The sequence below is a fragment of the Dinoponera quadriceps genome, unplaced genomic scaffold (genome assembly GCF_001313825.1).
Source record: "Dinoponera quadriceps isolate SergipeBrazil2010 unplaced genomic scaffold, ASM131382v1 scaffold365, whole genome shotgun sequence".
Classification (NCBI taxonomy): Eukaryota; Metazoa; Arthropoda; class Insecta; order Hymenoptera; family Formicidae; genus Dinoponera; species Dinoponera quadriceps.
In genome coordinates this window covers 274,235-291,256 of record NW_014554573.1, presented here as the reverse complement: position 1 = coordinate 291,256, position 17,022 = coordinate 274,235, and the positions used below count along the sequence as shown (strand labels likewise).

Below are 17,022 nucleotides of genomic sequence, written 5' to 3'. Positions count from 1 at the left end.
AGAAAAAAAAAAGAAAACAAACATTAGGCATATTTAATATCAGCAGAGTATCGTTTATCGCTTTTGATAAAGCATGACAAATGTCTCTTACGCATGTTTCTTATGATTCTCCATAATACGTCGTTCCAACTCTTGATCTTGGTGAGGCACAAATTTATATGTTGATAAATATGTATGGTCTGGATAGTCTTCTATCACATAGTCCCCGCATTCAGCTAACAAACGGAAGGCAATGATCATACACGCAAACAACAAGTGGTTGTCACATAGAGAATCTTGCGGATGGAAATGCTAATAGTATAATTACCCTGAACGATATAACTGGCCATCAATGCTGCTGTGTTATCATTGCATTGCAGTAAACCTTGAGCTAAATCCCGTTTGATTTGTAGACAGAATAAATATCTTGTAAACTCCTCCTCGAGTTGTGCAGGATCTGGCGTATAAAATTTAACACAGAACCTCAATAGAGGATCGATTAGAGACAAACCGACTTGTCTGCACACCGGTTTCTCCAAATCCAACCAATACTGTAAATATCATGAGTTTTAACGGCCTCTTTCGTCGCGCAAGACATTTAGAATTTACATCACAGATAATATCTTACTCTCGTTAAGTTCGGCTCTTGATATTCAAGACCAAAGTAATCCGCTTCTAAAAGATGCAATTGCTTACAAACTTGATCAAACAACACTCTACCTAGTGCCTTGGCCTGAAATGTTTAAATTAAAAGAATCTTACTAATTATGATACAATTCACGTAAATTTAGGGAGTGTCCAATCGTTAGAACGGAAACTTTAAATATATTTCGATGTTCCTATATTGTATTGCATTTTATAAACAATTTCATAATTTTTACATATAAAGAATATATCCGACATGATCGTATATTTATGTGACTAATCTCTGATTATATTATCAGATATTTATATAACGTAAATATACATGTCACACGAAACTTATCAACTAGAGTCACATAATGACGCATTAAAAAGTACGCGGGATAAACTAATAGTTTCTAGTGTAATGAAAAACTAAGATGCTAGAACAAAATTATTTTCTGAAGAAATAAGCAACACGTTGCAAGCATTGTAAATAAATAATCAATAAATGAGTATATATATATTTTTCACATATAGGGATCCCCCATTTGATACATTATATGCTCCAATAGCTTATTCTCCTGGAAGTATATGCGCACACTATACAACATATATAGTAAGCGCTTTTGCCACGCAATATAAAAATACATAATAAGTCGATACGAAATTTTTAAATCCGTACAATAAAATATTTCAATTACTAAGTCTCATTCAATGATATTCCGAAGGCTTTTAAGGGCATCTTCATCTCATATATTAATTCTTCAGGATGCAAGTAACACTCGGTGACAACAATGTGTTAACCAAATTACTAGTAAAAATGTTCTGGAGGCGATTAGTAATGGCATAAAAGAGAAGAATCTTATGCATCAGAGTTTTAAGTTAAGCGGCTTCACGGAGATTCTAGGGGGCTTTGTAATCAATGACTCTTGACCTGGATCCATCAAGTAAATAGTTTAACATGCCTACACAGCATGTATAGGATAGTGAAACTAACACAAGTACAGACTTCTTCTTGATTACATGAAAGATGAAGATGATTATGAATAAAAAATTCAGGTCATACAGGGGCAACGTTTAAAAGCGAATATGTTGAACGATGCGGCACGCCGCGTACACGTTTCACCGGCATTAAATAATAGATATTAAATTAGATACAAGTACGAGAATTTAAATTAAATTATTCATTTATATCAAACAGCATTTAAACGCACACAGATACATGACGTGTGCTCTCATATGATAGTCAATGCAATAATAGAGGAACACGTCCTATTGCTATATAGAGTACAATTATAAAGGCACAATAAGATATTCAGGCGTCATTCAGTGCCATTTTAGAACGTTTATTCCCATAATCTCTCTCTACATAGCACAAATGACTGCCTTTGCAAATAACGAAAGCACTAAAAATCGTAATACGCATGCACGTCGCAATGTTGCAAACTGTTGCAAATACGTAAGATTAAGCGATATTTCAGTAAAATTGAAAAACAAAGTTCTTTACCTGCACTTGGAACATTGTAATACTGTCATCCAACATCTGTACACGTACTGCGAGCATTTTCCCAGCTTTCCGTGGTGTCGCTGGAGGTGTTCTACTACCTCCATCCACACCAGCTGGTGTAGAATGACTGTGAGGCATCTTTGTTCCTTTCATGCCAAAACCTTCTATATCATTCATTTTCGGTCACCTATTATTTTACGAAGCGACTGTTAATACGTGCACTCTCTCTCTCTCTCTCTCTCTCTCTCTCTCTCTCTCTCTTTCTTTCTTTCTTTCTATTTCTCTCTCGAAAAGAATTCGATCGATAAATCCGTATTATGTCATCATCTGTAATAAACAGGCAACATCGTATTATCGTATGTGTCACATGGCAATGATAACAAGTTCAAAAATATTCAAAAATACATAAACACTCATATTACATATGTAAGAATAGAAAACGACTATTCTCATTAAAATATTATATGATATTGGACAACCGAATCAGCAAAAGGATAAAGAAGACCATGTCTCCGAAGAGGAAGAGAGAAATTATCGGGTTGATGCAAAAGTTCGTTCCGTTCTCTCTTTAATAAAAAAAATATACATAACATTTATTTATTTTAAGATACAATCAATCGATTAAGTATGCGTCGATTTGTTCGACGAACTATCCGGTCATCTCTCCGATACACAGTAAAAATTTTTTTATTAAGAGAAATCGTCCTGTTTTATCGTAAATTTAACAAATTATAAAACTTCTTTTTGTTTTTCGAATAAAGTCAACCGTCCTCGCCTACATTAATGCGTGTATTGTAATTATGCAGGAGAATTTTTAACTTTGTGCAGCCAATAATAAGTATAGTATTAACAAATTTACAGTAAAGCAAGAGGATTTTCAGGATCCTCTTCAAGACAGTCCACTGAAATTTTTGTATTACTTTAACATGAGGAATACGTTAAAAAGTACACGAATATGTGTTAAATTAGCATATCCACTTTGTTAAAATAACACAAGAATTTCAGTGGTCAGTTTGTAATATAAAATTTTCTATATTATTATATAGCTGCGTGAGAGAACTGATTGAAGAAACGGAACGAGCTTTTGCATCAACCCGATACAGCCGAAGCGAAACTCGCATTCTTCAAGTGTCGCGACACCGGGTCGGGAGAGTGCAGTCTTACCTGCAACTTCGTACGTCACCCGCGGACAAGAGCACGACAGCGCGACACAGTAGCTGACACTACCGATTCGAATTTAAAACAAGTTTAAAGAGCGCGTAAAGCCACTGGGTCGTTTAATCGCCAATCTCGCCAAATGAAGCACGTGAGTCTTGCTTCTGTACACCGTTCGGACCGACCGCGGTGCATCTCTTTCGAAACAACAATGATTCATCCTTACGAGGCGCCCGTCGAATACGCGGGACAACGTACTTGGAGCGGAACGAGTCGAGCACGCACGGGGCGTCTCTATCTTTCCCGTGAAGTGACGTGTTTACATAATGCGCCGTGACGGTGAGCCGCGATATAAATCACGCGATGTTCCCGTTGCTTCCTCGAGCGCGCGGCTCGTCGTCGGCTTCCGGCTCGAGTTTTGCGCGTCGCATCTCTCGCGCCCGCGAAGAATTACGTCGCCGCCGTCCGAGCGAGAACGAGCGCGGGGAGGAAGACCAAGGCTGGGCTAAACGAAGCGATTGGCCAGTCGATTGGCTCCGAACAAAAGGGTTGAAAAACGCCGTGCCGACTGACGTAAAGTCGGGGGAAGGGATAATAGTGCGTTAATGCGTGCACGCGCTCGCTCGCTCGCTCTCCGGCTGCACGCCTGCATCTCCTCCATATGTGCGTGGTCGTCGCGTAATTGCGAGTTCCTCGTACGCGCGCGGCGTACCGAAAATGGAAGGCGACGGTCGTCGCTCACTCGGAGGAAACGAAGAAATCGCGAAGGTACACGGTCCTTATCGAGCGCGTTTTGCGCGGGGAACTTCGGGGTCAGTCGTAAGAATAAACCGAGAGCTGATGAGAAGATCGGGAAGAGTGGCGAGGAACAAGGCTAGCCGAGCGAATTTATATTCGTACGTACGTTCGCCGCCGTTGATGCGCGCTCCGCTGCCAGCACGCCTCGGCCAGCACGCGCTCAGGCAGAGTTCATTGATCACTGAACACCGACAACACACTTCCGCACCGGCACCACTTCCGTCGGCTGATATATCTCTCGCGTCTTCGTCGCGAGACGGAGAACGACGAGCGGGGATCCGTCCCGTTTAATGGGTGGCGGTGCTCGCGGCCGATCTCGCGGCGCCGCCCGACGTAGGTGCGGCGACGTGTGCGCGCCGACGATGCTCGACCATCGAGCGCTTACGAGAGCCCCGAATCAGACCCATCACACACGCGCGCACACATGCACGCCGTGTTACACACCAACGTTCGTCCGCTCGCGCACACCCACTCGCTCTCTCTCTCACGGCGTTCCGCGCTCTACGGTGGGCAGCCAACCGATGACTCTCCGGCGTTGCTGTCTGAGCGCGAATTACGCGCGATACAGCGCAGTGGCGCTCAATCCGCTCCTCGCTTCCGTTAGCTTGCGGCGCGTCACGACGTCGCGTCCCGTTGCGTACGTGCGTGCGTGCGGACGCGCCGCAGGGCCGAGGTCTACCGAGGTCGCGAAGGGCGGTGGCACCAGCAGCAGGAGCTGCCGCAGCCGCCATCTCGCGGCGCATGCAGCGGGTCTGGCAAGGAAGGGAGACGTTGCCCTTCGGTGAATAACAGCGGGATTGCATCGAATGAATTCTCATCCGCGATTGATAATATCGATATTTACATGGTATCATTGAAATTGATTCCTCGCGAGTTTTCCGGTTCGTGGTGAAGTCTTAGAATGAGGTTATGTTAATTCTGCAGCACATACCTAGTGTCCAATGAAGTTTGTCGTGTTGATGGATAAGTATTTGGAGTTTTTGTTATCGCGATACTTTAAATTTAAAATAAGACTCATGCCCCAGATTTCAAGCTTACGTCCATATAAATAATTTACGTATTGTCTGCGTGACATTTTCACAGACTTTTCTCACGTAGACCAAGAGTCCGTATTCCGAACGCGCTTAAAACGATGTTTAACTCGGCGAGAAGTGAACATCGAATCCACGTCAAATTGACGTTCAATCGATATCGAAATACATCGAAATTAAGTATCGAATCAATATAGATTTGACGTCGATTCGATTTGAACCGTTTTTCGCTGAGAGCGTGCTAACGGATCAACTTATCGGTAGTTTTTAATAGCAATTTTGCTAATACACACGTGGATATCGATTTTTCCTAACGGAGCATTGTTATCACCGCGTTTAAAATACAAGAGACTAAAAATGTTTACGTCTCTTGTCTCGTTAGCCCGTTAATATCGTTGTAAGCACGTTCAGAATATGGGCCAATGTAAACTGTGTAAAATATTATTAAAAAAAAAAATATATATATANATATATATATATATATATGTATATATAAACGTAGAAATTTTTTTTATTTAAATTCACCTGTGGACTAATATAACATACATAATACTTTATCTTCCTTTTTTATTAATGTAAAACTAAATTCGCCAAATCCACTATTGATTTTTCGTAACGTCGCAAAATGCTAAAATTGTACCGTTATATTTAAATCAAATAATGTCATAAATTTTTAACAAGTTATGTTAGTTATGTTAGTTATGTTATTTTTATAAGTTAGGTTAAATTCAATATAATTACTTATATAAAATAAAATACTTTACGCATATTTAAAATATCCGTATAGTGATATAAAAGTATATATATGCAAGTTAATATACAAATGTTATCATTCAGGTTTACCTATGAGCTTTTGACAGAAACAGAATACAAAAATAAGACTTATGGCCCTGTTTAAAATTCTACCGATATTTCTTTGGCATATCTTTTTGATAATTGAAGACAGTAACGAATAATTATTACCCGTTGAGCAACGAAGTACGAGTTATTGCCTACAGGTAGTAGGAGTGGATATATAGATGTTTAACGAAAGGTTGTGCTGTAGACGTTACAATAAAAAGAAAAATTTTGTTTTCTCTTTATACTTTCTATATACTTTTAAATGTTTTTACTTCATATTTGATATATATATATATATATATATTCTATGTACTTCTCTTAAATATTTTATTTAATACTTTTTTTTTGCACTCCTAAGAAAATTACGCTGTCATATTATGCTGGAAATTTATATTTATTGTAAAGTACACGAGCGTGAAAAATGCCGAGTATGATAATGATGACCGGGAAATGAACTCGGGACCTTTCTCTTGCCACGAGAGATGTCCTTATCAGTCTTATCGTTGAATTATTCAAGCCCTACGCACCGATACTCACCCGCTCGCCTATTTTATCTCGAACAATGACGTCGCCATCTTTCCTCCATTGTATTATTATGTTTATATTTTTTTATATAAAGAACGCCATTCAAGAGGAAATATCACTGACTGGCATGGCGAAGATAAAGGGTTCGTTTAAAAAAAGGCCGAGCAGCGTGAATAGTACAATGATGTATAGCTGCGGTTTTATTATTTATATATACATTTTCTTTCTTATAAGTATATTTTATTTAATAATCATCTGAGTTAATATACATGTAAAATTTCACTCGCATCTCGCAAGTGATTGCTGTGGGTGTGCCTGAATTTAAATGAAAGTCATTTGTATTCGTGCACCGAGACCTGTGTGCACATGTGTATATGTGTGTGAGACCGTGAGTGTGTACATGTATGCGTGTATGTCTGTCTTTATGTACTCCCTACCATTTTACATAGTTCTGCGTGGGTTTTCATTTTTATTCTTCCTAGCGCGATACACACCAGCTAAGGATACTGTCGTCTATGGTTATTTTCTAAGTTCGTCCATTAATATTCACGGCTTAGCGCGTCTGTGGTTACCCCCGTGGATTACAAATAGGTGCACAGTAGAGACTAAACGACTCGATGGTACGGTCGGACGCTTATCCCGTGTCTACTCCATCATTGTTTACGAGTAAATAATCAAGTATTTCGCATTGGAAGAATACTCGTGCTAACGCCAAACTACCGATCTCTTTCTCTCTCTGATCGCATCCACTTACTCCTCGCAACTTCGCCCGCGATTGATGCCCGCCCGTCATGAGCATTTCTCGCCTATTTCGCTGTGCTATTACCGTTATTACACCTTTGCCGCTTTACGCCACTGCGAGCACAATGCAATGCCGCTCCCTGACCACGTTCCAAGATAATCGTGCGCGCGCGCGCGTGATAACACCCACCCGAATTATTCTTGGAAATTTTGAAAATAATCCCCCCTAGCCGCATTCAGCGTTCCGATTTATTCCGTGACTCTCTCCCTCTCTTGTCTCGTTCTCTTTGGTATATGGTACGTGTCATCTTGTGTATGCAAGATATTTGGCCAGTCATTGTTAAAAATCGTACAGTATTTACGTAACTTTGACGGCTTAACATACATACGCCGCCGTCGTGTTATTACAACTTTCTCGTAGAATTGTACATTCGGTGATAAAAATCTTTTAACGCTAGAAGACGACCGTGATGGCTACGGCTTTGACAGTCGGTGAACATCATCAAATCGATAATTCCCGCTTTCTGTGTGTACATGACGTGTGCCATCTGATACGTTTTGCACCCTTCCGCGAAACTCAGTATCCACCACCCACACACACACACACACACACACACACACACACACACACACACACCTCTATCCTTTTCAGTAATTAGCAGTAATCGAAACTGTCACACCTCGACAGTCTCGTGGGAATATATCGAATCGATAATCCCGCGCTTTTGTACGTGTATGTATGTTTGTGTGCCATCTGATACACGGTGATTCGCACCCTTTTGACCTCGCATTCGTCGCGCTTATAGCTCCTCTTTTCGGTTATTATTATTAGCAGTAAACGGGACCGCCATGTGTACAATTCCTTATCTAGGAAGGCTGCTGTGATATATAAGTATAGAAATGTGTGCCGGTCCTTCTAGAATTAAATATCTTATTCTCTATACGTTATATATATATATATATATATATATATATTTATATATTCGCTCAACGGTCGGGTCGAAATGTTTCCATCCTCATGTTGTGTTTTTTGTCCTTTTCTTTTTATATATATATATATATATATATATGCAGAATAACACACATTTATACAATTCTCGCGAATTACCGGTCGCTAATCAGTCTAAAGATAGGAGTCTTACATCAAATTTCAAGAATGTTCCGCTCTCAAACGTGAGATAGAGATTAGATAGAATAGATGCGATGTTAAAAGAAGTATAAGATGCTTCGGATGATAAGGAGGTATATTTAACCTTTCAACGCTGCGAAAACAAGAATGATTCTTGCGCATCTTGCTCGTGTACTTTTTGTTTCTCAATTAATCTGGTTCTTTCGACGGCTTCCCTACGTCTCCTTTTCCCTTTTCGTTTGGTCGAAAACACATTACTTTAACTTACTACAGAAAAGAAAGATAATTTTACGTACCAATAATTACGAAATATTGGAAGAAGATGCTTAAATTTTTCCAAGCGAAACTTCCCAGCGAGCATACAATATTTCCAAAAGACGTCGTGAAAACGTTCAAAAGGCATTCTAAATCCTTCAAACGTCTTTTGGATATCTCTCGAGCATTTTTGCTCACTTTGGCTTTGGAATGCCAGCGTTAAAGGATTAAAAGGACATCCCGACACGAGCAGGCACTACTATTACCACTCGATCGGGCTGCGTTCCTATTTCTACGAATTTGGTTTGGTTCTGTTCCCTTTTCACATTATCGACTGTTCTGTCTCTTAACAGGTAGAAAATATGTTCTCAATTTTCAGACACGTTTCGCACCACTTCTTCCGCGATTACCGCTCGCTGCGGAAGTTCACGACCGCAAATTCGTGCACAATTTCGTATCCCACGATAAAAGCTGCAGTACTCTGTACTCTGTGGTCTGTTTGCGTATGGGCCACTTTTCCAGCCAACCGCGAATTCCAATATCGGTCTTCTCCCCTCTGCCCCCCTCTCTCTCTCTCTCTCTCTCTCTCTCTCTCTCTCTTTCCCACGAATTTTTCCTCCGTCTCTTTCGATTAATTGCAGACGGTGACGTGACAGCGCGCGCGCGCGCGCAATTTACTCACGCGAAAATAAATAATGTTACACGCTGTCGTCGCCACTCGTGCAGAAACGTTACAGCCAGTCTGCTTCTCTGACGATACGCTCCGAGGACATACACACACGCGGTGTCAATGAAATTTCTAGATGAAACGAACTTTTGGCACTATCTATTGCTTATTGTGTGTTACAAAATCGAAGTGAGCCTCGACAACAAGTATCCGCTGAAACATACCGTCCTCGTGAACGACGCGCCGTCGGAGATGCGATGAAAAACTTCACCTTGGGCTGTGGACTTCGCACAGTGGACCACGCGTTACAAAATACCTAACCCTTAACGGTCTGCGCGTATGTGTGTCGCATTTATACAAAATCTGTCGCATTCGATGTGTATGCGGCAACTGGCATATCCGTTCCCGTTCAACATAGCAATCGAGTCCTGCGGCACGTGTCCCTTCCGCATCTGTTGTTTCCTGCCTCGTACCACGCGACGCCACCGGAAAAAGCGATCTGTTCTTTTTAGCTACGAACTGGCTACTCCAATTCAAAAACTGTACGTACACGCAGTAAACAATTTTGTGTTAATGCATTTCACATGTCCCAAACGTTTTACACAAATTTTTGTCTTCATTTAACACGAGATGAATATGTTGAAAAATAACACAAATATTATGCCAGAAATTAACATAAAATTAATACGTTAATCAATACTGCAGTATAAAATGTTATTTTAATTACTTATACATGTTGAATATCGACGCAATATGAAATGTTGAGATAACATAAACGCAATATATTAAGTTAATACACGAGTATGTTAAAAATTTAACGCAAAGTTCCCTTCCCCCAAAGGACCAGTTTTAACACAAATACAAATACATGTTTTTCCTGTGCACGAGATTTTCACACTTCACTGTATGTTATATAGTTCTTGAACTAGTACAGCCAGTTGAGCTGAAAAGATCACAGACCAAAGATCATTGCGACGAACAAGCGCGCACGTCCAAACAACAAATTTAGACCGTTAAGGATCGAGGATAAAATACTCGATATAATAGCCGCCTAAGATCGTCGAGACTACAAGTGACGTACAACTGACGGAGGACTCTTACATACATGAGATGAATTGGATACGAATATATGCACATCTCTCGAATTTACCGATCATGAGTAATAAGACATTCAGATCTATCTGGACGCTAAAGAAGGTGTGAGCCGACATGCATGCTCTTGTGAGAATGCGTAATACATAAGAGAGTTCTCGATTACACTTTTTGAGAAAATAACCTCGATTTCACAGATTCGAGTTCTTCCACACGTTCGCATTTTACAATTACTATCCGTACGTAAGAACTAGAGGTCTAAGTAAATCCCACGTGTCTTCCCGAGCTAATTCACCACCTCCGCGCCTTCATGAACCCTTCCCCCATCAAGAGGGGGAGGAGGACGCGGAAAATACTCCTACTTGTTACTTGCTTTGGCGATCGCGCGTGCGATCGATTCCGCGATTATTCGCGATTATACACCCTATACAAAAGTGAATGCGGAATTGTCCGGTGAGAATTCCGCGAGACGAAATATATATATATACTACCACCCGCGTTTACAGAAATGCGTGCACTTCTAAATCGTAAGGAGTTACAACGATTATTACCAAGTAGCTTAAGACGTTGCTTATTTATGTAAACCCTAACGTCCCCAGCTCGCCATCACGTCCGTCGTATGTCCGCGTTTGCCCGTTGAACGAATCCACGAGCGCAAATATCGAAAACATACGCGCTATTGTCGCGAACATCCATGCGAAACGAACGAACCAACACGCGATATTAAGTACTTCCGTCGGATTACGTTAGACTACGAGTTTTGTGCTGCGCTTAGTACCGCGAAGTACTCGATATTCGTTATGTATTCAGACCAAGCCGCGATAAAGCCGCCTTTGTAAAGAACCGATCACGGCTTTAAGAAACTCCTTACGCCGCTGTCCCGTCGCGCGCGAAATATTATTCCGCAGACGGACGCTCATTTATGATAGATCTTATATCTTTGAAACGAAGAAAAAGAAACACAATATCGAAGAATATAATGTACAAAGGGAGAGTTAACAGAGAAAATACACGCGAGTGATCATTCTTTCTCTAAATTAAATTCATCTCAGTCTCGCTTCTCTTACTATTATCCACGCTCGACGAAAGCCTGGAGATTTGTTCTTTTTTCTTTTTTAACAACAAAGCCAGTAATTAAATCTTTGGCGTTATATCGAGGTGATATTATCGATAAGAAGAGGTTACAGTTGAAAATTGCTCGATCACCTGAGGAATCGTACGTTTCAAACAATTTACGGATGTATGTTTCCAGACGAGAGATTTGATGGATTAAATGGGAAATACGCGAAAGGTGAGCACACAGTGTGTCCCGAGGGATGTTTCTTTGCAACGCCCTTTGCACGAAAATTCACTTCGCAAAATTACTCCGAGCACACACACGAATAGTAATCTGGGGAACGTTCTCTTCAATTATCAACGCACAAACGTAAAGCTAACATATTTCCACCGCGAGAGCGCACGAGATGACTCAAGGAAATGTTCCAACGCGGTTTTACCCAATTTACAAATGTGTTACGGCTCGAATATATATATATATTTTTTTTTACGCGTCACCGTGTGTGCCACATCGCAAAATTAATAACCATCCTGAAAATCAGAGATTACGGGACGATCGATACGTTCAAACGGAGCTCTGCAGAATCCCCGGGGAGAATGAAAAATGGAAGTTTGAGAAATGAAGAGCGACATACTCGATTTTGACAAGAATATCGCAATATTTCGAGAGAAATTCGAGGATAATCCGTAAAATTTTTGCTCGCGATAGTCATGCCTTTATAAATTATCATCTGGAACGGAAATCGCGAAAACCTGTATCCATCGCTGTCACGTACGTATCATATTGATTACTACTCTAAAAGTAGTATTAGCACGTAGCAAAAATACTCGCGAGTCAAAAGTGTCTCATTAGTATCGCATTAATAAGGATATTAAAAACCTCCGTATAAATACATCTCTCGTATATACGGTCTAAAAATAAAACTATAATCGTAGGTTCCGTATAAAATGTGCAATAGGCACATAGGCTGACGCAAGTATTACCGACCCTTGAGGAAATAAAGGTCAATAGAAATACGGAGCATTCGGAGCGACGATCTCCGTAATTTACAGGATCCACTCTAAACATAAAGAGGGTCGTATTTAATAGCGGCTGTCTCTCATAAATTATCTCGATTTTGTTCGCTCGTACTCCGAACGCCTGAAATATTGATCGGAACGTAATTGCACGTTCTGCTACCAATGCAGCGCGCTTAAGTCTACAGGACGACCATCTGCTTGAATATTCCGTTACCGAGAGCAACATAATATTGAAAAAAAAGAACTATCGTAAAAAATCTTATCCAATATATATATATATAGAACAATTAATTTTTGATATGATGCGTGATTTGGCATAAATGTATGTGTTTACGTAACACGTAAACGAGTCTACGACGTGTAACACTGTATACTCTGTGTGTCAAAACCATGATTATAATTCGAGTAAACAAAGGTTTCCGTAAAAGAGAGAGACGCAGATATAAGACGTACAATAAACGAGCCCGCTTTCCTGTAACGTGCGATTACTGCAAAGAAGAGAGAAAAAAGAACAAGTGAGCGTTTTTAATTGAGTGACAAGCTGCAATCAATGCAACCGCTCGTGTTGTATCATCGACACGCAACGTTTGTTTTACGCGGAATATATAAACTTACCGCCAACATTTATTTATATACATTGCCAATGATGTAGACCGAGCTCTTTATATATCTACTCAACCTTTTGTGTCGCGAAAGGTCAGAGTTATTTTCTATATCCGTGAATTTGAAGTAAAAAACCGCGCGTAGAATCCATCGGGCGAGACGGGAGAGCTGTGCGCAAGCCGACGTTCCTACATCGACAGGCGGAAACGCGCGCGAAAATCAATTTCACATGTCACCTTCCGATCGGATTCCGCGTAACGCGAGAATTTTTCAGCAGTGTCAACGATATGTCATAACAAAATCAAACTTATATAATCATATTATTCATATATATATATATATATATGTGTGTGTGTGTATCAACTGTTTATATAAATAATAATTCCTATTCACGATATACATATATATTCGCCATTTTCACCTCGCCTTACATATTATCGTGATAAATATTTTACTATTAAAGTCATCATTTGAATAATACGTCAACACTCTCGCGCGAGAATAACAAATCGAAGAGTGATATCTTCCAACGTCTCGTCAAACCTATAATGCACGATCGATCAACGTGTTTTTCTTTTTTCTTTTTTTTTTGGTTTCCTCTATTAAGAAATCGTCATTCCAATCCGTTTCGCTCTCACCCCTGTCGGTGCGATGAAAAGACGCTCTCGATCGAGGCACACCCAAATCCCAATCCCTCAAGTTCGTGTTATTCGTCGTAATTGACACTGTCTTGACGCGTCTTGAATTCTACTCCTTTCCGTATCGGCTGCACTCCACGTGTCAAAAACACCATAAAGATGCGCGATAATGTGTCTCTTGTGCATCCGTGATTCTTCACTGGCAAAGTTTTGGCACGAAGAAAGTAAATAGGTATCTATTTCGCGTTCCGCGAGTATAACTCTGTGTAGGCCGTGCGATCGTTCCTCGTATCTAGGAGGAGCTGCTACTTCACGTAGTGGCGAGCGTCTCGGAAGTGAGGCAAGACGGTTACGACGGCGAAGATGAGCTACGCTAAAAAATAGGTTCGCGTATATATATATATATATATTTATATTTATATATATGTATGGTTCCTATATTGTCTATTCGTCCGTAATGCTGTGTGCCATCGCGTCGCTCGCGATGGAACAGGATGACGACGTATGATGACGACGACGCGAGGATCACTACGGGAAGGTAGTATATGCGAAATGACGGTTGTACTTTCAACGAGTTTCCCGATGAGACCGATGTGAGTTGGCGCGTCCAAAGGATGAGCGCGCGTCGTAACAAATATCTCTTTTTTTTTCTTCTTCTTCCTCTGTCTTCTAGCATCGCAGAGTATTTTGTACTTACTCCCTGTGCGTACACAATAAACTTGTAATCGTTTAAGAAATTTCGTATTGTTAAACATAGTACGCTGCGTGTGCACAGCAACTGCAAATAGATCAGCGCTACGGGCGATTTTGGTTTCGATTTAGCCGCGTGCGCGTCGTCGACGGGTCGCGCTTGACGGATTGATGCGCGAAATCGGCTTCCTCGCCGGCCCGTGTTTCAACCAAGAACGTTAACTAAGAGTGAATTATGCTTTTTTTTTTCTTCTTTTTGGCATTTGTGTATATCTCTTATCGTAGACTAATTTCATACTGACTAGAGGCATTGATACGTTTTAATTTGGCATGAAGCGTATAAGTGAAGTTCACGAACGGGACCTTCCGTATTTTTCTCTCTTTCTTTACGGGAAGAAGACTCGAAGCGATCTTTTTTTTTTACAAAACACAAAATATGAGGGAGGGCAGACGTATCTTCTCGTTTTTTCGAAATATTACGAAATATATACGTGCATACTTTTCTAGCTGCCGTGTCTCCTTTTTTTCTTTTTGAAGAAAAAATCTTGCGACGTATTTCTCTCCGAGACTGAAGGGTTTCCTCTTTTTCCTTTTCCCTTTCTCATCGTCGTCGCTCGGCCGTCCCGTGTAATTCGATTTAACGTTAACATCCTGACATCGGAACGACCGCGATATACATAAATTATCGCCGTAACGAAAAAACAATTAACAACCTTCCTACGTCAGATCACAAATAATGAGAATATCTTTAACACTATCGATCTCCTCGTCGCGATATCCACAATGCTCTGTAGATAGGAACAAACGGAGAATCGCAGGTCTACGGGGGTGATGGTATCTACAGTGCCGTAGAAAGTTTGTACAACGTTACAATATCGTGTGATGATAACGAGTATATAAAGTGATAATTTCGCCAAGTAACATTATTATACCGCGATAAAACGTATGGGCTCGCGATAAACGCGGGCGAGTCTCTCTCTCTCTCTCTCTCTCTCTCTCTCTTTTTCTCGCGCACTTTCGCGCATAGCGCTAAGTAACGTAAATAATATCGGAGACCATTAATACAGGTGCAATATAGCGCGGTACACGTACACATACACTTTAGCCCCTAATCTCTCGCTACTCGACAAATACTAGTGGAAAAACTTTCGCATCGCACGTCGCTTCCACGTCAGAAGGCTATTTACGATGTCGGGTATCTGTGGATCCTACGTAGATCACACATTTTATCCGCGCTCTCAGTCGTCACACCAGTCTGTCCTATCGTTGAAACGAAATATAGGCTCTCTCCCCTCCCCCTCTCTCTGTATAAATAAAACATTCGTATCGCGCCGTGTCAGGTTCAACCGTCGGCAGAAACTGCGGGGCGAAGCGAGAGTGTGTGTGTGTGTGAAATAGAGTGAGAAAACGAAGGCCGAATCGGGAGACGGGAGAGGAGTGCGATTTAACCCTTCAGCTACTCTCGACTGATAAACGCCGCTTCAGCAGACGAACAATTTCCGTCGTCACGCGCCTGCATTCACTCGCGCCTGCACAAAGAGGCGGTAAAAATAGCGAGATCGCCGCGTGGCGATCTCTCCGTGAGCCGCTCAGCGGCCGTAAGAATGGCGAAAGAATGAAACGTCGAATTTTCCCAAGAAAGACCGTCTCGCTGGCCGACGTTCACACGTTCATGGCGTAGTACACGGTGTTGGGCGCGCTGTTGGTCGGCGTGGGCACGAGGCTGCCGGGGTCGACGTAGGAGTTGGAAACGAGCAGAACGTGCGGCGGCGCCGCCGACTGCTGGAAGTCCCGGGCGGGCATGCTGGCCGCACCCTCGGGCGCGCCGCGTTCCGTCAGCGCGCACGTGGCGGCTCGCGGCGGCAGTTGCATCACCGTCGCCGAGGAGACGACCGTCGAGGACGTCGCCGCGGAGCAGGCGAGCGGGCTGACGCTGCCGTTCGCGCCGAAGGACGTCCCCAGGCTCGGCTGCTCGCAGCTCTTGACGCCCGGCAACTTGAGGGAAGTGGCAGTGGCGGACGAGGACGAGGACGACGACGACAACGCCGAGGAGGACGAGGAGGAGGAGGAGGAGGATGACGAGGAGGAGGAGGAGGAAGAGGAGAAGGCCGCTACAGAGATCGTCTGAGTCTGCACATCCGCAGCGGTTACCCCGCCGCGTCCCAGGTGCGCCTGGTACAGCGGATAGCCGTCCTGATTGCTCGCCGGCACGCACCTGGAGGGCGCGATCACCGTGTAGGAGGGCGGCGTCGGCACGCGGTACGACGTCATCATCTCGTGGTGGTGATGATGGAACTGCACGGGGTGGTGCGGCGAGAACGCCACACCGGGCTGGTGGGGATGATGCACNGGCGGCGGCGGCGGCGGTACCGGCGGGGACGCGGCGGAACGACCGGCCGTGTAATAGAGCGCCTGTTGCTGGCCGGCGGTCTTGCCGAGACGCGGGTACGGGTACCGCTCGATGTGACTGGCGTAGTTCGGCGAGGAGTGCGGCGGCAGGATGCGCTGTATGTTCTGGTAAGTCGGGTCCGACATGCCGCTGTACGGCACGAAGTACATGGTGCGGTAGCACTTGGTGTTGACCGGCACCGCGCCGCTCGGCAGCTGCACGTTGCAGTGGTAATTGGCGATCGTCACCGCCGGATTGCGCCGCTGCATCTTCGACAGGGTGT

The 17,022-nt window shown here is 42.7% G+C and overlaps 2 protein-coding genes across 2 annotated transcripts in view; both read right to left on the bottom strand.

Moving 5' to 3' along the window:
- Nucleotides 1-5,453, bottom strand: part of LOC106752112 — a 33,366-nt gene extending 27,913 nt beyond the window's left edge. The window contains exons 1-5 of the mRNA XM_014633550.1: nt 4,170-5,453; nt 2,111-2,437; nt 608-712; nt 308-530; nt 92-215 (exon numbers count right to left, since the gene is read on the bottom strand). Coding sequence (XP_014489036.1) covers nt 92-215; nt 308-530; nt 608-712; nt 2,111-2,287 — 629 coding nt within the window. The 5' untranslated portion in view covers nt 2,288-2,437; nt 4,170-5,453. The remainder of the gene's footprint in view (nt 1-91; nt 216-307; nt 531-607; nt 713-2,110; nt 2,438-4,169) is intronic.
- A 10,559-nt stretch (nt 5,454-16,012) lies between these two features.
- The window catches only part of LOC106752095, an 11,202-nt gene continuing 10,192 nt past the window's right edge, over nt 16,013-17,022 (bottom strand). The window contains exons 5-6 of the mRNA XM_014633509.1: nt 16,466-17,008; nt 16,013-16,345 (exon numbers count right to left, since the gene is read on the bottom strand). Of these exons, the coding sequence (XP_014488995.1) occupies nt 16,013-16,345; nt 16,466-17,008 (876 nt within the window). The remainder of the gene's footprint in view (nt 16,346-16,465; nt 17,009-17,022) is intronic.